Source organism: Python bivittatus, unplaced genomic scaffold (genome assembly GCF_059951505.1).
Source record: "Python bivittatus isolate LINGU-HERP-01145 unplaced genomic scaffold, Pbiv_v1 ctg000080_np1212, whole genome shotgun sequence".
Lineage (NCBI taxonomy): Eukaryota > Metazoa > Chordata > Lepidosauria > Squamata > Pythonidae > Python > Python bivittatus.
In genome coordinates, this window is record NW_028277035.1 from 47,691,257 (window position 1) to 47,718,037 (window position 26,781).

Sequence of the window (26,781 nt, forward strand, 5' to 3'; positions counted from 1 at the left end):
CCTGCTAGACATTCCATTCCTCCAATCCATGATATCCCCTACAGACATCCCCTCTTTGCCCAGCATGGCCCTTGGCCCTGGCCAAAAATGCTAAGTGCTTCCAAACGGGTCATGGGCAATGTTCCTGACTGGGACATTTAAAGCAAGGACAACAGCAGTAAAGTGAGCGGCAGTGGTAGGAGGGTTCAAATGTGCTTAGGAGATGGCTGGGTTCAGGAGAGACTGCATTTTAATTTGTATAACATCCCTAATGTGGTCCAGGCCACTGTGGAAATTAAATGGTCAATGTATAAAAGTCCCAGATATTTGTGAAAAGGCAGGCAAATAAAGGGACATAGAGCTGTTAGGCAAACATCTGTGGAGGGCCTTGCTGATTCCCTAAAGGTTGCCCATGGATGTTGCCTCTTAGAATCATTCAAATGTTTGGGGGAGGGCAGAGAAGAAGAGGACCAGTCAGCCTCCTTCTCCAACATCACAACCATGTATAGAGAGTAAGGAAGCTGACTTTGATGGACATATGCAGGAACTGTTACCTAGGCAAAAGGGGCTGAAGCATTTTTTTAAATGAGTTAACATTAGGAAGTGGCTCAGGCAGATGCCTCCCTAATTCACTGCAGTATGAGGAGGAGGAGGAGATACAGTACAATCACACTTGCAAGATTCTGATATTGTAGCCAGTCTCAGTAAAAGTACTTTTAGCCTTCCTGTGGAGTTGATTTCATGGTCTGGTCTACTTAGTGGGGCTGACATCAGGCCATACCTTGATATCCAGAACAGAAAGGAAGGGTAGGGAAAGTAGGAACAGCCTTCATTATTCTCCAGCCAAGAAGCTCTTATCCATCTTGTTAGGAGGAACAGTAACAACGGTCCTTCCCTAACAATGGCAGAGGATGACTGGGAAAGTAGCGTACTGTACTTCTTCTAGTGTGAAAGCCAGGACTGTGCTGCTACTCCCACTGTAACAGCTCTATGTTCAAATCCCAATTATTTAAATGTAATGCTACTGTTCAAATTCTATTTTCACTCCGTCACTTGAGAATGGTACAAACCTGGATAGAAGCGGGTTACCCCTGTAGCACTGCCAAAGACTTGCCACAGCAGAGATGGGTCTTCTTTTCGATTTTCCACAAACACATCCTCCAAGGCTTCCGTCCAATTCAGTTCATTGAGAATTACAGTGGCTGCAAAAGAGGAAACAAGTTTAGTGTGCTTAAGGTCTAGAGATCTCTTTGATGGATGTGATTGTTCTCTGCCAAGGAAAGAATGTGAGTTGCTTTTGTGAAAGGATATATACCCTCCATTAGTAGGATATATGCACTCCATTAGGAGAGCTGTGAAGAGTGACATCAGCTGAAGGATTGTTCCTGGCAATGCCCGACATCTTTTGTGGAGCTGATTATCATCAGTTTATCACAAGAATGAGCTGCACGCAGACTGTCTCTCTTCAGTGTGACCATTCCTTGACCTCTTGTTTATATTGTTTATTTGCAGACCACCTTTCTATCAGAGATGCCTGAAGTGCCCAATAATAGTCGAAAGAACTGAAACCATCTAAAAATCAAATAGGAGCATACCCCAAAAGAGGCCCCTTAAAACATCGTTAAATTAAAATAGAGTTTAAAATTCAGAGCAGCAGAGAAAACAAATCAGCTCTATAAGCCAAACACCTGTTTAAAAATAAATGTTTTTGCCTCCTGGCAGAAGGCCAGCTGTGAAGGACACTATCAGTGCTATTATCAAGGTAATGATTTCATGAAAATACCATGCATAAATGGGTTTATATAATCAAACATCAACTGAAGTATTTATTTAGAGCAGTGATAATCAATTGACTATGTCTGAGATGTAGTCCAAAGAGACATGGGTGGTATAAATGATTTAACTCATCAGATTCAATAACTACATTGAAAAACATTCTACACAGAGCCACGCGAGATGCTCTTAGACTAGAATAAGATGAAACTGAGACCTTTTGTTTGTTTGTTGTTTCTAAAAGGAAATAACCATAAAATATGAATCCCTTCGAATAGTGTGTACAATAAAGAATTAGTCCTCTGGCATAGTATAATCTATGACGTGTCTCATATAATGTATTTGTACTGTATTGTATTGTATTAATATACAGAGAAAGAAAGCGAGAGAGAGCGAGAGAGAGAGAGAGAAATTAATAAAAGAGAGACTTCCTATAAAGTACCTACAAACTATCAGGAATTTGAATTCAGTTCTACTACCAGATGTAACAATTAATTTTTAGGGCTGTGTGATGACCAGCTCAGACCCAGAAGAGGATGGGGAAGTGCTGGCTGGTAACTCAACCCACATCTCTCCATGCATATTGGTAGAGTCCAATCTGAGAAAGTGATGGCATTGTAGTGTGGAAGTCAAGAATGTGCCCCCTCCCTCCTGGTGCACACCCCAGCAACATTTACTAGTGTAGGTTGAAGGCTTAGTAAAGTGGTTTGCAACACTTTTAAAATATCCACAGGGCAACTAAGGAAGGCAATTTTTTGTTTGCATTTTGAGGATTTAAAACATTTTTTTAAATGTGATCTTACCACTTTGTAGTCCTGGTGATTCTGCCTACTGCATCCCTCAGCACGCTATACTCATGGTTCAGAGATAAGTAAGCTCGTGTTATTATTAGTCATGCTGATGGGAGCTGGAATCCAAAACAACTGAAGAACTCTAGAAAGCCTACTTTACCCACCTTCACTCTGTAGAGATAAACACAGAATGTCTTGCCTTCATCACGTCAAACTGTCCCTAGGTCCCCAGGTCCTGCCCAGCACTCCCCATCTCAGGCAGACATCTTTGAATGGGTGACAATGTTATGCCCACCTTAAAGCCTTCCCAAGAATAGGAATCAGTGTCCCATGACAGGCATTTGTCCCCTTGGTTCCCCACAGCAGATGGGAAATATACTGCCTGCAGCCAGGTTTAACGCCCATAAGCCAGTTCAAAAGAGATACCAAATGAGAGAAATAAAAGGAACCTACTGGGGTTATTCCCATTCTGCATTCATGGTGGCTCTTGTGTCTAATGCAAAAGCAATTAAGACGCTGACAAACAGAGGCTTTAAATTATTCAGCTATTAAGGAAAGTGGTAAGCTCAAAGCAGCCTGACTGTATGATTAATCAGCTGGGCCTGCGATTTAAGCAATGTGTAGAAGCAGCAGCATTTGGTACTTGTCGCTGCCAGCCTGTTCCTTTTCTCTTTTGAAGGAATCCTCCATTCCCAAGAGGATGCCAATAACAGTACTTGGGGGGGAGAAATTCCTGGAAAGCTGTAGCCTGAGAGGGGTTGGCAGCAGCAGGACTGGGGAGAGAGATGGATTTTGAGCACAGGCTGGCAAGATGAACAAGAGGCACCGTCCCCACAGATCATCATTGTTCTACTCATATGCCTTCAACTTCACATATGCATTTTTAAAAGATCACGTCACTCTTCCCTGACAGAGGATATCAGAGCTAAAAACAGTCAAGATATGTATCTGAAATATTTTACAAGAGAACAGCAACTGAATTTCCATCATTTTGTCACTGAGGAAATGGAAGACAGCTTCATCGTGCTCAGCCATGTGTCCAAGGTATTACAAAATATGCTAGAAAACCCTGGAGTCATGCCCAAGAAGATGGATACAGGAGAGTACAATACTCCACACCTTTGTCAGCTCACATGAACATCCCTTCACCTGTCTCCTGTTGCAACTTCTCTGGGAAATGCTCAAATGTATTATGTATGAATTCTGGACCAATTTCCTACACATTCTCTTGAATATATCAATTGGCCCCTTTGGCTTCCCCAGAATCTATACTGATTATTATACAAATACATTTCCAACAGTATAAGGGCACCACCCTTCCATAGGCACCCATGAGATCACATTTCCTCTAGGAGATAGAAGAGATCAGACCTTCTCCCTTCACTGTTTGGAATGTGGTCCAGAAGAAACTTCTCATTCACAACTTTGCCAGAAGGCTAAAATAAATTGGAGACTCTCCTTTCATTAAGTCATATCATAGAATTTATGTCCAGTTTTCACGTTATCCCAAGTTCTCCAATTCAGAATGGTTGTGAACGTTAATGTTTACACAAGTTGAGCTTTGTAACATGTTATGGAGACACTGTCCTCAATTGTCTGGGGCTGATGGGCTCATCTGGAATTCTCAAAACATGCAGGCTGGGCTCTCTTATAAGCTGGCTGCTGAAGGAATATCGTGAGCATTTTTTCTCTTCACAGCAAAGTATCCTCAGGAAAGATTCAAAAGCAATGGGAGGTTCTACGTGTTCTCATCCCTGCTGGAGCCCACTGTTTCTTTGGCTCTGGGGTAGGCAAATGCTGGTTTGTTGCACAAATAAATGTCATAATATACCTTGATAAATAATGCCTAATCTCCTGTGTGCATTTAGCTCTAAGAATAACTATGTTATCCTTATAATTGTCTGATCTAACCCCTAAGATCATTACAGATCATTTGCTTGGCCAGGAGACAGAAGAATCAGTTATTGTTGTTACTTCCGTTTAAAGAAATCTACTAGCTTTCTTCTAATTGTGACAACAATTCTGACAAATATCAGGGACCTTTGAGGATTAGGCATTTCTGCTGGCTAGATTCCTAGTGGTACTGCTCACAGATAATTATTTAGGAGTTGGCTTCTTTCATTCTTTTTGGAATGAAATAAAAAGAAAGCTGGTGAAAGCACTTTCAGCTAAATGTTTGGAAAACATCTCTCTCGATGTTCCAGTTGAATGGATTGTGGAAGTTCTACTCTAATGCAGCACAATGCCTATCATAAACCTGTTTATATATAGCTGGACACAAATCAGAGAGCACATTCTGGGTTGAATCAACATTTTTTTCCTACTAATAGTTAGCAATTATTAAAGCTAAATGGCCCTGCAGGCGCTGGAATCCAAGATGGAACTCAAGCAAATGTAAAGGAGGTCAAAAGTCAGAGGACTGGTCTGAAACCAGAGCAAAGGGAACCCTGGGGGCCTAGCAAGCAGCTCTGATCAGAGGATAATATAGTATATGAAGCAATCAGAAAATTGACATGGATACTGCAGTATAGGGCATCCTTCCTCGGCGGTGCCAGCTAGAAGTGTCGGAGTCCAGGATTACCAGTCAGAATGCCAAACCAGCTGACCATTTGGAGAACATCTGATTGGGAAAGGCTGTTTTTGGGAATTTCTAGTAATGGTAGAGGGAGGAAAACCCAACTGTTTCTTTGACCTTATGTCTTGATTAAAAGCTGCAAATATCTCTAACACAGCTGGAAAACAAGCAGCTATAGCCCCACAAATATCTATAAGTATAATCCACATATATCTGAATTTTCAAATAACTTGTTCTGCTGAGATAGGGGCAGATATGCAACTGAATTGATCATGCTGGACTACTATAGCAAAACATTGATTATTTGACAGGGTTTTTTTAGAGCATATGAGAAACAATCTCATGGGAACTTGTCCTATGCAAGTTTCTTTTAAGTGATCTAGAGCTGCAGCTGAACTTCTCCAAATGTTTAGTGCATTTTTTTGCCTGAAGGATACAGGGTACCCCAAATAGCAATTGAAGTCTAAAAGCTTTAGCAAAAGTCCAGAATCTCTGCAATGAGCCTTAGTCTTTTATTGCTGCATTTTCAAATATTAGAGTCCATTTGTGCCTCATTTTCCTTAATAACTGCAACATTCTGCCTGGTAGGCAGGATTTGATGATAAACCTGTTAGTATTTGGTTATCAGTCACTGCACTGTCATGGACCTTTTACAACCCTTACAGATAAATAAAGGGAGCCCTTAACATTTAAACAAGACCATTGGCACAGTTCTTCCATCTTGGGAGAATGATTATTATTTCAGTGAAGTTTGTTCAGGCAGACAAAACACAAATACATTTCCTTTCCTCCCCCTTCCTTTTTCATGTATCCTGGAGCTATGGGGCAAGGAGAAAATACTTTTACCTCCTCAAGCAACTGAGGTACCTTAGTACCTCATTTTTAAAAGATTCATAACTTGCATAATCTTCATATGGTTTAATATGATGTGCAAATGGGAACACATGGTTTATGTGTGGTTTCTTAATGGTGTGGTCTGCTTAAACTCTTAACCAGTCCAGAGGCTACAGCAGCTAAAAAGGAAGAGGAGGCGGAACAACAGCAGCTAAGCAGAAACATCATGCATACATTGCATATCTGCAAGACTGACTCTTATTTCTGATTTGCTGAATAGATCATGATTAAAACAAACAAGCCTTAGTGCAATAATGCTAAAAAAGAAGAAGAAAAAAGAGCCCCACAGGTCTCATGCAGCCCTGCAGTTAGTTGGCACATGCTTTTTTACGCATTGCTCAGCACTGAATCACATTCATTCAGAACGTTCCACACTTTTCCCCATCCCTTGTCCTTTCATTATCACCATTCACTGGAGCATAAGCCGCAAATATACTCTATCTATGTATTCCTATTTTCATATGCGTACTCTGGGTAGAATCTGCCCATCTGAGAAGATCTAACAGAGCAGGTCTGTTTTGAGTCATAAAAGTTGGGGACATAGGACAAGGGGGTTTGAAGATTTAGAGGCTCCCCACCTTTAGAAAAACTTGTCCCCTGAGATTAAGATAGCTTGACGATTTTAGGTTGTCAAAACATTGGTTTTTTAAAGAGGCTTCATGGAGGAAATATTTTAGCAGCTGATTTTTATGATATCTTTCTAGCAAGTCTGATGATAGTACTATTGAAATTGGAAATTTTATGGATACAGTACAGATTAGTAATAGTAATATTTGCTCATAGGTGTACCTTTTCTACTATTAATTCTATTATGTTTTATTTATTACAAGCTGCCTAGAGTCAAAGTTGAGGTGCTAGTCACATTGCAGTAAATAAATATGCATCCCAAGTATAGATGACACCTCACTTAAGGATATACATTTTGGGCTTTTCATTCATAATTAATTCTACCCCTTTGCTTCTTTGCATGTATTCCTCAACTCTATACCACAAGATCAGGCCATTTTCATTCAGATCTATTATATCCTTCCCTATCTCTTAGTTTCCCAAATGAACAGCTTATCTACTTTTCTTTATTTCATGTCTTTTTTTAAGTGATCATCTTTGCCAGCTATACCTGTCCCATTCCAAGTCATGGTCTTCCATATGCCATGGATAAATGTTAAGATATGTAAATACTGGTAGAAAGATGGTGTTGTCTGTTATGAAGAATGAATGTTTGTTGAGAGAAGTGAAAATTGCTGTTTAGAGGAGAGTGTTTATGCTCACTCTGTTACATGAAGTGAGAGCTGAATATTGTGAGAAACAGAAGTAAGCAGAATGCAGTGAGAATGGGGTACTTAAGAACTGGGTATGGTAATACAAGAAGAGACACAGTACAGTCAAGAAAGAATGGGGGCTGAAACAATTTGGCTTGAATATAAATAGGAGAGATGCGGCCAAATAAAGCACACAAAGGAGATAATTCTATCAAGAGAATTAGTGGAGATCAAACTGCAAGGAACTTAAACTTGGAGAATACACAGCAATGGCAAAACTAACGGTATACTTACATAATAAAGGTTTGATTAAATGTAAGCAAGAATGGTTCCCATATATTCAAAATGCAGCATGGTAAATATAACCACATATAGAAGGGCTGAATGCTTACAAATATTGTAAATTAGCAAATGTGTAAAAAGGGGGGAGTCAGAAATCAATAGGGGTTTTTCCCTATTATTATTTCCTTTTTTTTTTAAGGTATTTTCTTTTTAGGTATTTTAACTTGCTTCGTCTATTTTCATTTGCACTGTCTATCTTCTATTTCCTTTTTATCTATCTATCTATCTATCTATCTATCTATCTATCTATCTATCTATCTATCTATCTATCTACACACAGACACCCCCCCCAAGTAACAATACAATGGGGATCTTAATATTAAGTAATTAGCTTAAGACTGAAATTATCATCATATAATTAACACTTTGATGAAAATTGCAGTGGTTCTTTTTTTTTAATGTTATACTCAACTTTGGAGGAAAAATCAAATAATTTTATGCTTGTAATACTGATGTGAGAAAAATTGCAGGTTTTTTCTTTCTATTTTCAATACTTTAAACTTTCTAAATAATAGAGAATATAAATATTAATAGTTAATAGTTTCTACTTATATTATACAAATATTACTGCATTGAAATCTGCATTGAAATAATACAATGTATCAAGATTTATAGCAGAATAATAAAGGAAAAAAAGATCAAACTGCAAAACAAATATATGCAGGAAGAACCAATGTGTTGAAAAGAAGGGGAAGACTGAAAAAGTTGTGGCTGGATGGAACTGAAGAAAGAAGTAAGTAGCCCAAAAGAAAGATGTTAAATATACATTTTATTAAGTGGCATATGGATGTGGTGGAAGCCAAGATGGTTTGCAAAAATAGAAAGGTATGGAGTGAATTGATTGATTGATTATGTGCTATCAAGTTGTTTTTGACTCCTAGCGACTAGATAGATATTCTCTATGGAGTGAATGGTGGTGTCGGCTTAAAGTAGTTTTAGCCAGGATTCTTTTCCTTTCCTTTTTCTTATACTGTATCATACTTTAAGTCATATGTTTGACTACTAGTTCTTACTCTTTTCTGCATTTTACCCCAAAATGGAACAGCATGATGAGCAGGTATATATGTTAAAAATACATTAAAAAAGAGAGCGTAGCCAATCAATCTGAACCCATTTCAGTAGGAAATAAATAAACAAACAAACAAACAAACAAGCAGCTTCAGCAGTAAGTGTCTGCCTGAATCTGAATATATTTGTCAGACGGAAGGATAACAGATGGAGATATAGCCTAATGTTTTCTGGCAGAGTCACCAGGAAATTCAACTTTTGTACTCCTCCTCTAATGGCAATTCTTTAAAACGAACCTTTCCTGAATATCTTAAAAAGCCAGGGACACTCATAAAAGACAATGCGTCTTTCAAATAGCCTGATTACAAAGCACTGGTCTTCATCAGGCCTATGAATTGAATCGAGGATCAGTTATATAGCTTATGGACTTGTTTTAACAAGTTGCGCAGAAGTTCGTAATAAGCCGCCTTGAATGACAGCCCAGCTGAAATCGCTAAACTCTTTTCAAAGGCAGCCTCACATAGACCATATTAAAGCAGCCCATGCAGGATATACCTAAAGCATATGTCTCCATGGCTAGATCTGACTTCTCCAGAAACTTGCATAGTTGATACTGAAACTCTTCATGACTCCCTTGCACTGGGATCAAGAGTCAGATTTGAGTGTCAGCAATATATCACAGGCATTTTATCTCATTTCATGTATACTTTTTCATATACATGCTAACTAGGACAACATGGAAACCAGAAATCCCCCAGGCCATGGTACTGAGCGGGAGACTCCTAGCAATGCTTTCAAAAATTTTCCCTGTTCACTATCACCTTGAAATGGTGTAACCTTAGCACATACCTAAGAAATGAGTGTGAAAAAAAAGGGGGGGGGTTCCTGACAATAGTATGATGCCACTTGCAAGCCGTGAATGATGTGCATCCCTTGGCTGAAAAGGCCCAATTCCTCAAAATCTCGAAAAATTAAGTTTTCAGTCCTGGTAAGAGCTAGGGACGGTTAGGCAGGGTGCGCACATTTCCCTGCCATGCCTGTACTGCAGCTTGCAGAGTGTAGAAAAGGGAGGCAACTGCAGGGTAAAAGGGCCTCTTCCTTCCCCAGAAAGTCTGAGGGACAACCCAGTTGTCCAATGCAAGTGATGCTGCATTGGGCAATGATCATACTGCTGGCTTTTGGAGGTTGAAGCCAGTAAGTGCAAATTGGAGGTGAAATAAGCATGACTAGCATAGGTTGTCATGAGATATGTACGTCTACATCCTATCCCAGCCAGGTTTTTAAATCTAATCTAAGTGCACTTAGAATTGCTGGGCTTTGCTAGGGTTTTGTGTTGTCTAAAGTTAAAACCTGATCCTCCCACAGATATATTTTTGAGTTCTTTTGGAAGTCTCTATACATTATTAAAGAGGTGTTCCCTAATGTCAGTATCTAGACTTTCCTGCCTTTTCTGTGATATCAGAATAATATTAATAGTGATATAGAGATGTGTCAGTAAGCAGGAATTAAATTCAATTCCCTGCATGCTCCATTTTTATGTGCATCAAAATGGTTATGACATGCTGTGAAACCATGTTGTTTTGGTATCTGCCATGAAGCAAAATGTTATGAAACAAGCCATCTTGCCTTACACAGCGTAAGACAGAGTAAGACAAGAAATCATACTAAGTATATTTGATAACTCTGGCAAGTGTATGTATTTCACACAGAAACAGATTGTGAGATAGCAGCACAATAAAGTACATATGTCAGCCAAAAGACAGCATCCGCTCCCCAATTTCTGCGTTAGAACTGAAAAAGATAACTCTGGGCTAGACTTGAAAAAGAAAGGAACAGAATATATAAAGTCACGTCAACATCACTCTAAGATTCATCTGTACCTCAAAATAAAAATATGAGGGCTGTTAGATAAAAACAGCAAACAACAAAAAAACACAAAAGCAGCCAAGACCATCTCAATCACATTTCTAAAGCTATAGGAAAAGTGTTATATGAGATGTGCAATGTATAATGTAAAATGCTCTTGACTTAGAGTTGCCTATCAGCTGCCCCATTCATTGTGTATGTATTCACAGTGATTGTTCTGATGCTCCTTCATGGAGAGGCTTCTTCTTTCATGCAGACAGAACTACAGTATCTCCTCAGTTGGAATGACTGGGGAAACCGTGTGGGAGAGGTGAGCTTCTGCATCAGAGCTTCTTCTGAAGCAGCAAATGAGCCCTGCATCAAGAATGTTCTAGTGTTCTGCAGTTGAAAACCCAAGCTATCATACAGGATATTTTGTGCACCAATTGCACCTGTTCCTGGATTGGGAGACCCGGCTCATGGACACTCACACCTCAGTTACACTTGGACTGCTGCAATGGATACCATGAGGCTAGCTTTGAATATGATTCAGAAATTATGGCTGGTCAAAAAAGCAGTGACACAAGTAGTTACGGGTGTACCTCAGTTTGCACTTCTAAAACTGCTACTATGTGAGCTGCACTGGTTGCCAGCGGGCTTATGGGTGCAATTCAAGAAGCTGATGGTCAGTTATAAAACTCATCATGGCACAGGACTTGAATAGTTGCTGGACCATCTGTCTCCTATGATCTCTGCTTGTCCAACGGGATCTGACAGTGTTGGCATCTTCTAGATCCCATCAATTTAAGCAGGGTCATCTTCTGTGATCCAGGAGGCATGCCTTCTTTATTGCAGCACCTGCCCTATGGAATAACATTCCCCTCCTAATTTGGATGGCCTTGATATTGCCAGCCTTTAGAGGGGCCTTGAAGACCTGGTTCTTTCTGCAGGCACTGGCCAGGAAGTTACGTGATGCTGTTTTAGATGTGAGTCACTTCTGATGCAGTGTATTTTAATTATTTCTGTTGTATTTTTTAAAATGTTTTTGAATCCTCTTGTTAGCCATCCAGGGTTGCATGATTAGTGGCCAGCTATACAGATTGAAATAATAAATAAAATAAAATGAATAATTCTTCAATTTTCTACTTTTTTGAAATAAAGAATCAATTTTCTCTTCTTTGTGCATATGAATGAATATTTGAAGCTGCACAGACGGTGCTATTGGAAGCTTAGAAATCACAGTGAGGTATAATTTGCCAAAAAACTGCTGATGGATAAATCTCCCTGATCATTAAATGCTGTTTGAGAATTTGTGTGTTCAGTCTGCAGGAAAAGTAGGAAAGCAGATTTTGTAATCGGATTATGTTGGTATCTGAGTTACATGAAGAATACAAACTTTAAGAGCAGCCAGCAAAATTAGACAAATGAGACTAAATGGAAGCAATCTGGACTCAACAGTCTCTCAGGGCTACATCAGCCAGAATCCATTGTTCTATGATCAAAATGACCTTCAGGCATCCTACTGAAATGACACATAAATAATATGTAACTATCCCATCATCCTCTGGCAGAAGATCATTGGTGTAGTTTTTTGTAGGTCACAATTTATTTATTCAGATGAATGAGATATTATGTATGGCTGTAACCTGAAGAACTAAAAAACAGTGAGATCAGAGATGAATGAACATAGAAGGGGTAGACCCCCGGTAGGCAATCTTCTATCTGTTTGAAAGGCCAATAACAAGAGATTGTGGTGTTGTAGTTCAACACATAATGGAGAGTACCCTGTTAACTTGATGTAGATAGTGATAATTATCTTCTTGACAGGCCATTCACAAAAGGGTTGTTAGGTTTAACACAGACATTCCTGCATTGGTGAGCTGTTTTTCAAAGGTAGTGCATTAAAAACCCTTGGTTTAACCTACAGGAAATAGATTTGAACTTGCTGATGAATGATAGGTCAAGTGAAACAGGCTACAGAATTTTATCCAAATTTTAGAACAGAATTTTCCTTTGTAAAAAGATGTAAGAGGAATGTTTTATGCATCTCTGTGTGTCTCTTCTGGATAAGGAACAGGCATATGCTGCTGACGAACTTTCATAGTCTTACAAGGGCTGTTTCTTAATCACAGATATAAAAACTGCTCTAAACTGTGTCCCAGAATAGCCTTTTTTTTTTCACATGGGAAGCTGCTTATGGAAGCCTCTAGCTACAGCCATCTTCTCTGTGTAATCACAAAACTTCAGACCACTAGGCCTGCAATAGAACAAATTGCATGATCTACCTGCTGAGGTGCTTTTTGCATGAAGACAGTTGCCATGGTGAGCAAGTGAAAGCATCCTCCCCTTGGTGGCAGGTACATATTCTCTACCCTTGAAGATTACTGCTTATTCCATTTGGCCCAGAGTGAACCAATTTTAATTCTTCTACCAATGTATTTTAATGTTATTTGATAAAGAATATTTCTTCTTGCACTGAAAGTGGAGTTTAGTATGGAATTCCTTCCAAATCTTCCTGATAACAGGGTCATGTTGTATTCAGCTCACTTGTGACCAAACTGAAGCAGGCCTTTTATGGAACTGATCAGACACTGGGGACGATGTCATGCGGGGTTTGCTGCTCAAATACATCAGGCCTATGGGGGAAGGAGACAGCTAACATGGTTACAAGGCTCTTCTCACAAGTCCATTAGAATCTGCACAAAGTCAATGTTAAACAATTACCAAGTTTGTTGTCTATTCAAAGCAGATGTAAGAAGAGAAGCTTTTGGAGAAATTAATATTTTGTTTTCCTTTGTTATTATTGGTACATGTAACGTTCTTCTCAGCCTGAGTAATGCAAATATAAAGCCACGTGTGAATGATTTAATATTTGATTGCCAGTAAGAAAATCATAAAAGAGATAAGACATCTGTAATGGTATGCGGGAATGACCTTGGGAGACAGGAGGAGGAGCTGCAGCCTAGACAACAGTCTGAGAAACGAAATCTGAGGGATAGGGGTGGAGAAATTGTTTCGGAAGGGACCCTTCCTACTTTTTGGGAGAGTAACAGTAAGGGTGGGGAGAGGTACTTTCAGACTTGCAAGATTCTGTTACTGTAACCTTACTATTTATTTATTTATTTATTTATTTATTTATTTATTTATTTATTTAAAACATCTATATAGCTGCCCATCTTGTACTAAACTCTGGGCAGCTCACAACCAAGAGATAAAACCACATCTATGTGCAATAAAATATTAAAACCAAGATATTAAAACCAGATATTAAAATGAAAAATATTAAAAGAAAACAAAACAAACAAAACCTGGCACCATAACTAAACTTAGCCCACCCTATCCTTGCACTTGGGGGAAGAGCCAGGTCTTGAGTGCTTTTTGGAAGGTTAAAACTGGGGGGGGGGGCTGCCGAATTTCAGGGGGAAGTGTGTTCCATAGGGCAGGGGCTGCCACAGAAAAGGCACACTTCCTAAGTCCCATAAGATGGTAACATTTAAGAGAAGGGACAAGGAGCGTGCCAACCCTATCCAATCAGGTAGGATGGGCAGATGTCCTTAAGGAGAGACGGTCTCGCAAATAATCTGGTCCTGTGCCATATAGGGCTTTAAAGGTAATAACCAAAACCTTGAATTGCACCCCGAAGGAAACTAGGAGCCAACGCAGCTCATGCAATGGGGTGTAACATGGGTGAACCTAGGGGCACCCATCACTGCATGTGCTACTACGTTCTGGACCAGTTGTCACTTCCTGGTGGTCTTCAAGGGCAGCCCCATGTAGAGCACATTGTAATAATCCAAGCAGGAAGTGACCAAGGCATGTGTGACATGAACAAGGCCTCATAGTCCAGAATGGGGTGCAACTGAAGCAGAAGACAAAATCTGTGCAAAGGTTCCCCTAGCCATGGCTGCCACCTGCTCCTTGACAGGCACCATGAGTCTAGGAGGACCCCCAAATTGTGTACCAGCTCAGTCCAGGGGAGTGTCATCCTATCCAGAGTCAAAGATGACATATCACCTGGGCCTGGGGGACCAAAGACCCAGAGCCACTCCATCTTGCCAGGGTAGAGCTGATCCCCACCCAGACCCTTACTGCCTCCAGGCACTTGGTCAGCACTGCAACAGCATTACCTGCCTGGCAAGGGGTGGAGATGTATAGCTGGGTATCATCAACATATAGATGATATTGTACCCCATGCCATCAGGTGACCTCCCCCAGGGATTTCATGTAGACGTTAAAGAGGAGAGGTGAAAGACTTGAGCCCTGAGGCATCCCACATTGCAGGGGCCTAGGACTTGACCTCTCCTCCCCCACCAACACCAACTGGAACTGGCCATGAAGGAAAGAGGAGAACCACTGCAAAACAGTGCCTCCCACTCCCAACCCCTGAAGTTGGTCCAGAAGGATACCACAGTTGATGGTATTGAAAGCCGATGAGAGGTCCAGGAGGACCAGAATGGTTGCACCACCCCTGTCTCAAGCCCTCCAAAGGTCATCTACAAGTGTGACCAATGCTGTTTCATACTGTGCCCCAGCCTGAACCCAGCCTGAAAAAGTCCAGATAATCCACATCATCTAGGGCACTCTGTAGCTGCGTGCCAACCACCCTCTCAACAACCTTCCCTAAAAAAAGAAGATTGGAGACTGGACAAAATTTGTCTAACACTGTTGGGTCCAAGGATGGCCTCTTGAGAAGAAGGTGCACCACCACCTCCTTCAAGGCAGGCAGAACCACCCCCTCCCGCAAAGAGGCATTAACCACCGCTTGGACCCAACCATATGCCATCTTCTGGGAGGCCTTGACCAACCAGGAGGGGCATGGGTCCAGAACACAGGTGGCCAAGCTCACAGCCATGAGGACCCTGTCCCCTTCCTCAGGATCAACCGGCTCAAACTCCTCCCAGATAACAGGGCTCAGATGTGTCTCAGTCCTGCCCAGCCAGAGTCCAACTCTCAATGAAGTCAAGTGACTTTATATGACAGATGCTGAGAATATTCCTCAGAGTGGCTCTTCAGGAGCTCCCCTGGCTCCTCCTTACCCAGGAAGGACCTAGTCACCTGAAACAGGGCCACTGGGCGGCTATCTGCAGATGCAATAAGAGTGGAGAAGTAAGTACATTTCACTGCCCTTATCACCACAAGGTAAGCCCCAATGTAGGCTCTTATCTGTGCTTGGTCAGCCTCGCTCTTTGTCTTCCTCCAGTGGTGCTCTAGGAGTCTCGTGTTGCTTCATCTCTTGGAGCCGCTCAGTAAATCATGGTGCTCTATGAGATCCACATACACAGAGAGTCTGCATTGGCACGATTCGTCACCTTACAATAAAGGTAGTGCTAGTACTCATGGTTGACTACCTCAAAGGGCTGACAGCATCCTAAGCTTGCAAAGAGGAGATTGGGGTTCTACCCTTCTGTAGAGTCCTGGGAACTTACCTGTTTTCTTTAATCTAATCTGAGATACTAGGAAGACCACTTTTGCTGTTATGTATACCCATCATGCTATTCGCTTTCAGAATAAGCTATGTAACAGAGTAATAAATAATAGCCAAAAGTAATTGAAAGTAACAGATAAAAAAGAAAAAATAGCTAAAATGTGGTTTATTCCAATACCATTCCCCATAGCTCTCCATACTTTTCGATCCTTATAAGCCATCTTTGCTTCCACCATGTCCATATACTCAGGGGCATTCACACTGACAGTCACTGGCTTCAAAATGGTGAGTGTAACCAGGTGATCTAAGCCCTCCCCTTTTAAACGTGTGTTGCATGCAGAACATGCATGTAAAAAAGGGGAGGGCTTTGATCATCCAGTCATGCCTGCCATTTTGATACCTGTCATTGTCACTGCAGGGCCCTATATACGCTTCATATATTGCCTTTTGTTCTTTAAACTTTGCCCGTCTCTATTCTTGAGGATGTGATGAATTCCATCCAACCATTACTTTCTTGGTTTTCCCCTTCTTCATAAACCACATCCTTACTTTACGATTTCTACAGTTACACATAAACACCCGCAGCCTTACAATTTTGCAATGATTCTCATAGCCTTTTCATCTCTGACACTGACAAACAGCATTCATTTCACTTTCTCTCTTCGATGTAGAGTATCACTATCATTCCCTTACAAAACTCTAAAATATCCTTCCAGCATTCCCTCATTTCAGTTTCATCCCAGAGCCTTCATCACTTTTATTTTTAATTCCATTGTCTGCTGGAGGCTTCTTGTTAAAATCTTTTCACTCACTTACAAAATAATTATTTTCATTAAAAGCACTCTTCATTTCCTTTGCCTCTTTTAATTTTAACCACCTCTTCTCTTTTTGACCACATTGTTTGTGATTATCTTTTTCTATAATATCTCAGTCTCTTAGCTTCCTTTTTTCCAGCAGTCATTCACTTATATACAGTATGTATATTTTCATCCACTGCCTCTTTCACTTCATCATTCCACCAAGCATCATACTTCTCATGAGGATAAGTCCACACACTTCAGTGGAACTCTAACATATTTTTCACTCTATTTCAAGCAGGTTCCATGTTGTCTTTCCTTATGTCAACTTTACACATGTTCTGTTGGGAGATTAATGCATCTTCTAATACCCTTTTATACCGGATTCATACTTTCTGTTCTTGCAGTCATTCTACTTTCACTTTCACAGACATACTTTCTCATTCTTGACACTAACAGAAAAGATCTTACCTGGATCCAGAACCTCTCTATTGCTCTTATATCCTTCACTAATATTCTCAATCATACTTCTAGTTTTATTTTCATTCCTTTGTCATGTGTGTATAGACTTATACTTAAACCATGCATTTGAAACAGAGAGATTATTCTAAGCAGATACTCACAAAATAGTGACCATTCTCATTCATTTTTGGGTCTCTGAACTGCCCAGTGAATTTTTCTGTGTTCTCTCATCTCATTCCCACCCATCCATTCATGTTGCCTAGCAGGATAATTTTTTCCCCTGGATTGCACTTATTCAGAATGTTGCACAATTTTTCACAAAAATCGTCTCTGGTTCTTGCATTATCCCCACTCAGTGGAGCATAATACGCAACTACTTACTGTATGAATTCTTAGTTTTGTACACATTCATAGCAATTGTGGCTGTATGTACGTAATCCATTCAATGTTAATTTTGAATTGGCTTTTGTAAGGACAAACCCCAATCTTAGCCTTTGAACAGAATTACATTTCCAAAACTCTCACTGCAGGGTTATGAAACTCATTCCAAAACTCCCTAACATTATCCCTTGATTCCCCATTATGGATGGTAAACAGTAACTGTGGATTTCGCAAGAAACACAAGCACAAGTTGTAATGGGATTGAAATGAACAAACTGTTCCTCTTGATTTACTAAGCTGGAATTTCTGTGCCACTTTCCGAGAACTCCACCCTCATCTAAGAATTTCAGCACTGAAGCAATGGAGGGGTACTATCGCTAGCTGGCATGCTAATTAAAACATTTATATAACACTCTCCATAGTCACCCGTCACTACACACACTAATTGCATTTTAATATATTTTTTAATTTACCATGCTAGTTTTAATTAAATCTGTAATCACTTGCCAAAGAGGGGCGGGAAGAAGGCGTGGCCTAGATTCTTGCTCTGAGCCTTCAGTGAGGCTGATAGTGGATTGCTCTGTAAAGGAAGGAGCCCAAAAAGGATGGAAGCAGGAACATAATGGCCCAAGAAGAGAATTGAGAAAGAGGAACCTGCCCATGAGGGAGGAGGTTAGAATGGGGAAAAACCTGTGAGAAACCAGGGTTTAGTCAAAACTTTAGAGAATCACCTTATCAAGCAGAATGATTTATTATCTTAGCATTTTAATATGTTTTAATTAAAATCAGACATGAGGCAACAGATGATACAGAGATCAGAGATGTTAAACTCTTTTTTTTTTTTTAAGTATGACTTTTCACCACATGGCAGTTTAAAAGACTGCATGGCTACTTTCTTGCACCATACTCCTTATCCACTAGATTCTAGCTAATATGAATGAAATCCTTATCACAGCGTTAGCACTTTTCATGACTGCATTACCGGGGGAAATGTAATTCATGGCAGTCTGTGTAACACTTACTCATTAAACACTTTCTCTCTTTAAATCTTTATTTTTGAATTTATATCCCACCTTTTCAACTCCCCTTCCAAAACATGGAGCTCAAGACACCTAACAGTAAAAATGAAGATAAGAACTGATTCGTGAGCAAAAGAGTTTCAGCATTTAAAAGCATGGGTAAATACAGAATTAAAATATAATTTAAAACACATGCATACTGACTACCTATCAGTATACTGCATGTACCTCCTAGTGGGTGGGATGCAAGCAACAGTATGCTGGCTTGCGAGTTAACTGTAGAGACCCCAGCTTGCATAGAAAAGCATAAGCATGCTTGAAGTGAAATTGGCTTTGACTGTGTTTGTGATATACTGTCCAAAAGGTGCTGAAACTAACCTGGATTCACCTTGCTATTAATGGAGAGTACTGCATATGGCAGTGGCTTGTAACTAAGCATAAATCTTCTCTGTGTTACTAAAAAGTCAATCAAGTATATTTATTACAGGTTACAGAACCAGACAACACAAAAATATATTATACACTTGATAGAAAAGGTCTGTGATTACGTTTAGTCTACTTCACTATTAGTGAAGCATTACTTCTACAGGTTACATTACAAACCCACAACAGCAAAAGTCATTTTAGGATCTCTATCCACCAAAAGAAGCAGTACACAGAATTCTTCTGCCCATCAAATAATATTACTAAAAAGTGTTATGTGAAAGTCTCAATTGACCATAGCCATGAGGCAGAGGTCAATATTTATGACAGTATCTGATAATGACAATGATATATGGAAGATTATGACCTGAAAGCAAGAGGAGTAAATCACCCAAAACAAAGAAAAACAGATATATTTGTTTGTGAAAGTACCAGAAAGGGTCAATTGATGCAACAAATCTGAATGAAAGTTGTCTGATTTTGTGGAATGGAGCCTGCAGGGAAGTGAAGGTTTAGGCTTAATTATGAAAGAAAGGGTACAATGTATGTCAGAAAATATTAATTAGTGTCATTTAGTTTGTTGTGGGTGTTGCTGTATTTTACACTCCAGTGAATGGTGATGATGGAAGAAACAGGGATGAGGTTTTGGGGGAAAAAAACAGCAACAAACTGAATGAATGTGATTGGAGAGGGAAATATGTTGAACTGGTGGGAACGAGTTGAGAGCAAGCACATTAAAAGTGACTGGGCAATTTGTGGATCCACAAATGAATGAAAATGGTGACTATTTGCTGAGTATCTGCTTTAAAAAGTTTATTTCAAGTATGTGCTTATCTCTCATTTTCTTTTTTTGCACTGCAAGATAATGATTGCGGCAAAAAATGATGAGGGAAAGTTATTGTATAATCTGCAGAGAGATTAAAAAGATGATTGGAAAGAATGTAGTCAAACAGAAGAAGGAATAGTTAAGACTGAAAGAGGCAAAGAAAATGCAGAGTGGTTTTGTTGTAAATAAAAAATTTGTTTTAGAAGTGAGTAAAGAGGGTTAAACAAAAAGACCCCAGTAAATAGATTGGAATGAAATATAAAAGTGATCAAATATTTTGGGATGAAATCAAAGTGATGGAGTTTTTGAGGGAGAAAATGGAATCGAGGATTGCAAGTTACATATACTTGACCAAAAACTAGAGTAATTAGATGAATTAATGTACCTTTGTATAAAGTTTACTAAAAATGGGAAAATGGAGTGAGAAATGTTAACATGTACAAATGCTGGTAGTAAGATACTGGGTGACATGTGATGTGTATATAAGGATTGTGCATAAGAGCATGCCTATTTTGCTTTATGTAAAGGAGGGTTAGGTAAGTCAGGAGAGACATACAAGTAAATTGAATGCAGCAGGAGTGGGGTGCAGTAAAGCAGGAAGAGATAGATTCAAGAATGAATGAATGCCAAGGATTGTATAAAAAGGACAGCAACTATTATGAAAGAAGTAAGTTGAAGTGGTTTGGTCATACAGAGAAAATAAATGTGGATTTAAAAAAAAAACTATGAAGAGTAAATGAGTCAAGAAGAAGGGGAAAACTGGGAAAATTGTGGTTGGATGCAGTTAATGAAATCCTGAAAGAGGGAGAAGTTAGAAGTTTAAAGAACAAAAGACCCTGAGAAGTAATGCATAGACCTGGTTGAAGCAAGGATGGTTTGCAAGGACAAAAAAGGTTTGAAAAAATATAGTGAATGATTTTGGTGCAAACAAGTTTTACCAATGTTTTCTTTTCCTTTTCATATCTCACAAATAACATGATAAAATATCTTAACATTTAAATAATTTATTTATTGTTAAAATTCAATTCTTAGTTGAGATCTAACACAGCCAATTTTCAATGAAGTACATGAATTAAGGAAACTGTATGAAAAAGTGTTCTGTTTTTCTTACTGATCATGAGCCAATTTGAGATAGAAACTACTACTGGACAAAGAGATAGTTTCTTTAGTGATATTCTATAAGCAGTCCAAGAGGACACTTAATGGATACAGAATATGTGGGCAAGATGTAGTAGAAAGAAAGATCCTTCCCAATTTTGCTGTATATATGTGAAAATCAAGCCCCCCCCCCAAGCAAACCCAATTGTGTCAAAAGGAGTAGCAGTAAACAGAAGATTTTGTTCCTAACCATCTAGTCCTAATACTACGTACTGCAAAGGCATGATACCTTACAACATAAAGAAGCTAATGTGCTAATGAGAAATCCCAAGATAATGGGACTTTAATTTTTTTTTTAATGTAGGATGTTTCCAAAGTCTTTCTTCAGTGATATGGCTGAACACAAGAGACAGCAAAATAGAAGAACTAAAACTTCTGCTGAATTCAGCCACTAGATCAAATTGCCCTCCTCTCACTAATTTTTGAGAAAGAATAGCCCAATGCTGCAAACTTGACGAAAAAGACCAAGTGAAAGGAGGGGACTGTCCTTGGTGCTGAAAAGAGGCTGGCCCAGCCCAGCCCCCTAGGAAAACCCTTCATTCTGGAAACAGGAATTCTAATGAGGAAGGGCTCCATTTATTACGCAGAATTTCTCTGCAAACAAATGCTGACTACAGTCCATAGAAAGTTAATGCTGTCAGGCTAGTGACCCAGTTCTCAAGAAGCTTTCAGGTTGTCCGTGGAAGGCAATAGGTTATCTCAACATGAGTGAGAGAAGAGTATAACATGTGCACAGGGACCAAATTGGAAGGAGCATTTGTTGTGCTTTTTACCAAGGGGCTCTATTTCAGCAATTTTTGTGAGGAGAGGTTCAGAAGTTCCTAGAGGCCTTTGCAGAGGACTCCTCACTTGCTAATGCACCAAAGTCAAGGCTCCCTGCTTTGCTGTGATATTCTGCAAATTTGGGCAATAGATGTCATGCATAGCAGCCCAGCATGAGGTGTGGATCCAGTTATCTAAACCACGGGGAAAATTTCCCTTCACCGCCTCCATGAAAAAAGAAGGTAAAAAGCTTGGCTTCATTTGCCCTCAATGACAGTGTCAGGGCACTAAACTCACATGATGCTGTAAGGTCACTGCATTTAGCACAAGCCGCTTGGGAAGAAAGAATCCCAGGGAGAGGCAAACGGAGAACAAAAAGCAGTAATGGAAAGAACTCTAAATTGCTGCAAAGAGAAGCTAATAGGCTGCAATTCAGCCAGTTGGAAAGGAAAATTTGCTTCCCCTAGGAAATTCAACACTGCCTTAAATACATGCCAGTGACCATTCTGAAATATAATATTTTACATATGCAGTTCTCAATAATGGGTGTTAATCAAATTCCGTACTTTTCAATTTCATCCAAAAAAAGAAAAGAAAAAAAGGCTGTTCCCTATAAGCTGTACCGTTCAAAATGTCTTGCCTTCAAAATGTATAAATTTCACATTATTATTCAGGCATGATAGCACCAGAATAATTAAGGTTGCATCAAGAATATAATAGGGGCTAAAACATTTAATATCTCCAAAAGTACACGATCAATCTTAATGAAACTTTCTAGGGGGTTAGTTCCAAGGACTTTTCAATTTTCTAAACAGTTATGGTTTACAGTGCTTGAATGTTAAGGGGCAAGAGCTGGGTTTTGAAAGACAAGCAGTGTGTTCCCACTCCCTTTGAAATGTATTTCTGGCGAAATAATTACAGAAAATTCATACCAGGGGTTTTGTAGCTTCAGCAGTTTAACTTAGTGCTTTTAGAAATATAAGCATTTGTTTTCCCTGTTGAAAACAATGGAGCAAGTTCTTCAAATGTTTTGGTTGAATCATTTCTTTAGAGTGGAAGAGAATGACATGCTATCCATTGATATGCTTCAAATCCTGCACTAGGTCAAGTTCTTATTTAATTGGGTTTGACTTAGCATGCTAGATGAATCCAGCCATTATGGTTTGTAAAACAAGGCTTATGGCAGACACAACCAATTGTGACTTATTCAGTTTGCAAAACATAGCTTAGTGCAATTTGCAAACTCAGCCACGGGAATGTGCATTTTTGCTTGTGAGCAAGTACCTAGCTTGGTGGAGATTCCTTTTAAAATTATTTTCAATTTTTCATGTATAATATTGTTACTAGGTCCTGATTCAGTTCAAACTTGAAAGGCAGAGTTCCCAAATTGGTGCCCTCCGTGTATATGAGATTACAACTCTCCATGCCTGTGTTCTACCCATTGCTAAATGGAGAGAGATGCTCCAGCCACTCCCTCCTACTATCCAATAAAACTAGCTATTCTAGAACCTGCAGGGCTTAAGCTCGTATCTATCTCCATCCTCTTCTTTCTTGGTTTTGCCTGATAAATAAACAAAGCTTGGTAGCAATGGTAAAGATCTTTTTGGAGACCCTCCCTCTGTTCTAACCTGGATTCACTAGACCACACTTTGCATTTTGTTGGAGATAAGTCTCTTGAGCTTCTGAGTTGGCCAGGCCTTCAGAGGAGGATGCCTTTCTACGGGGATGGGCAAGTGCTGAGTCCTTTGCATTACTATTTTATGGCTAGGTATGAATTGCGTGGTGCCCTTGCCTGGAATAGAAGTGTAGCATTTTTTGTGGGGGGAAGGTGGCAATGAGAAATACTTAGCTCTGGCCACTGGGAACATATTTCCATGAACCGAGAAATCTACTGTTCATTTTCTGTGCTTGCAATCAGTGGCTGCATCACAACCTTAATGCTTTTTTCAGCTCCATCTAGAGTTCAGTGTTTTCCTCACAATGCCAAGCATTTTAAAATCTCATTTTTTCAGAGCTAGATTGAAACCTCTCTTCTTTAAACGGTTTAGTGATTTTATTGCTCATAGTATTCCTTTGATTGGAGACATTTTGGTCCTAATGTATTAGTTCTGTTATTATGCTGCTATTTTTCAATTGCAAATTTTGTATTTCATATATCATCCTGGTACTGTTGGGTGCTTTGAAACCAAGTATTAAGCTTGGTTTTCTCAATCTAGAAAATATATCAGTACTTTTCACAATGTGAATAGGTTTACATAAGAAATGGTATACTAACAATAACATTTAATATTTGTTTAGCTTTCATACTGGGGTAAATGATGTAGAATTCTGTGTAGAGAGAGAACAGCTGATTGAGAACTGAGAACATTTTCTGATGGAAAGATGGCTTACACTTTACCTTTTATTCCTATCTCCTACTATCTGCAGCTGAGACTTCTTTTTTCCTGATTTATTACATAGTTCAATTTTAAGGCTAGGAGTTCTCAAGTACAACAATCCAGATTGCCACTAGATGGAAGCAAAGGCTTAGAGCTTTCTGAGCCTATCTGATGTCACCTAACTTCTGGATTTTTGTCCTCACAACTGGTATTCTTAAACTTAGTAAGAACTGAATGTTAGGGTTCATCTGGACTTACTCCCAGGTAAGGTGGTGATATAGAACTGTAGCCTTAGTTGCTATGTGATGATTTAGTTGCAGAAGCTAAGATCTACATATTTCCTCTAGAGCTGATTTGCCCTTGCATGCACATTCCTTGATCAATTGCAACTGAACATATGAACTGCCTAGATTTATATACTGGTTCTTGATAAAATACTCCACAGTGCCTGTTTTGTGATATCTCTTTCACTTTTCTAAGTTACCATTTGATTATGAAATAAAGAACATCCATGTGTACTGTACCTACAGTATCTCTCTTATATGCATACATAAACATGTAGATGGATGCAAAGGTATTTATTTATTCATATTTATCTATTTACTACATTTTTAGACCACCATTCTCCACAAGGTCACAAAATATGTGTAAGGTAGCTTTTCATGGATTATGATTTTTCCCATCACTTCTCATCAAGCCACTGTACCATGTTGTAATGCCCTCTCTAAAAATACAAAATACTTTGCTATGATTGCTAACTTTTATTTTTATTTTTATTTTTTTTATCTGCGCTCAGTCGTTACTGACTCTGCAGTGACTGCTTGGACGAGTCCTTGCAGTTTTCAAGGCAAGGTGTTTTGGAAGTGGTTTGCCAGAGCCTCCTTCCTAGAGCAGAGCCCAGCTGGCGAGCGCAGGAGGCGGGGTTTCCGTGGCTTTGCGCCCTTTTCGGGCGCGCACAGTTTTTCGCGCTTACTGGCAACTGCTCCCAACTCCCTTTGCAAGACACCGCCAGCATTTTTCCTCCCACCGGAGTGAGAGTCCCCATTTATCTACTCACGTGAGTTTTCGACCTGTTGGGTTGACAGGAACTGGGGAGGAAACAGGAGCTCACCCTGTTAACGCGAAGGCTAGACTCGAACCGCTGAAGCGTCGACCATTTCTGGCCGGCAACTTTCAGCGTCATTAAGCCGCTGCGCCACCACGTTTTTACTTTTACTTAACTCATTCTCTTTTGAAAAATACTTGATCATATAATTTGGTTGCCTTGGAATATAGATCACAATGATTAGTTATGCTTTTTACAAGCACTGTAGCTTTTCATTTTTGAAAAAAAAAAAAAGCAAATTACTCACTTTTTCCTCTTCCTCTTAAAAGCACTTGTCAGATGTATCAGAAGTGAGAGATGAGCTCCAACAAAATATTTGTCATTCTTTGCTACTTATTGGCAAATCCTTACCTTCTGTTAAAACTCTTGCCAGAACCAAGCCAAACCATGATCCTTGTCTAAATGCTTAACTACAGTTGATACAGTTCCACAAAATCAGTACAACCATTTTTCTGGGCATAAACTGGGAGTCACAAAGACTTGCCAGTTGGTAAGCCCTGCTTATGACTGACGTCTCATCTAATTCCAAACCATAATGAAATGAAATGGGATCTAGGAATAAGCAACATCATTGTTTATTCAGTGAAGATAGGATATATTCCTAGATGTCTTGGCAGGGTCACTTACGCCTGTACGGGTAAACAAGCGGGGAAAATGATTTGTGGAATTTTACACATGTTAGTAATGTGTTCCTCACATCCTGAAAACAATATACTTCCTGAGTATCTGAGGTCTGGTTGGCATACATTTGCATCCATGTCTGTTAGTAGCAAATCCCCCAAAGCTTGTCTGTGTATGTGGAGGCTAACTTCGCACCAAGTACAGCCATTGGCAGCTATCCTCTATCAAAGTCCTCAGAGTTATTGTGACTCGGTAGCTATGCTAAGTAATTTCTTAGTTCCGGTGTTTCAGAGGGTCTTCAAACTTTCTTGTCTTGACAAACTCCTGTCTTTCTATCTTCCTTGAGACTCTACCTTGGTTTTACTTATGTATGCTATTTATGCAGACAACAATTGTCCTCTGTTCTGGGGGTAGCTTACAAGACAGAATAAAAACGGTATTAAGATACAAAGCAATAACATACAAGAACGATGCTAAAATGTAGCTTTAAGAATGTCTGTCTTGCCATAGCACCTCAGTCTCCCATCCTGATGGTTCTTGGTTTTGCTTATAAAACAAAGCATGGAAACTTTTTTCTGCAATCCTTGCCTCCCACATAGGGGGAAAAAAATATGCTGCGGGCATGGCTTGTTGTGGCTTTTAGGCAAGAAAATCCACAAAGCACACACACAGCAAGTGACCTCCTCAGAGGCTTAGCTGTTCAGATAATTATTTTAGAAAACTGTGAACCTCCCCACTTCAAAACACGTTCTCGTTTGATTTCTTTTTTAAATGAAGCACATGCACCCTCCCATTACAAGATTATTTTTCCTTCCCCCAAAGGGCATTCTTTGACATTACCCAGATATGCCCTAAAAACTGTTGCAAGCTGTGATATTCTCCATTTGCCTTATCACAGGCAAGTTTCCTGTCTGTACACAGAGCATGCTTTGAAATTATGACAGTGAGTAAATAAAAG

General features: G+C 39.6%; 1 protein-coding gene across 2 annotated transcripts in view; it reads right to left on the reverse strand.

The window, feature by feature from the left end:
• Positions 1–26,781, reverse strand: part of CACNA2D2 (calcium voltage-gated channel auxiliary subunit alpha2delta 2) — a 656,510-nt gene that overhangs the window by 131,841 nt on the left and 497,888 nt on the right. For both annotated transcript variants that reach the window (XM_088134018.1, XM_088134017.1), the window contains exon 7: positions 1,050–1,181. In XM_088134018.1, the coding sequence (XP_087990144.1) occupies positions 1,050–1,181 (132 nt within the window). The remainder of the gene's footprint in view (positions 1–1,049; positions 1,182–26,781) is intronic.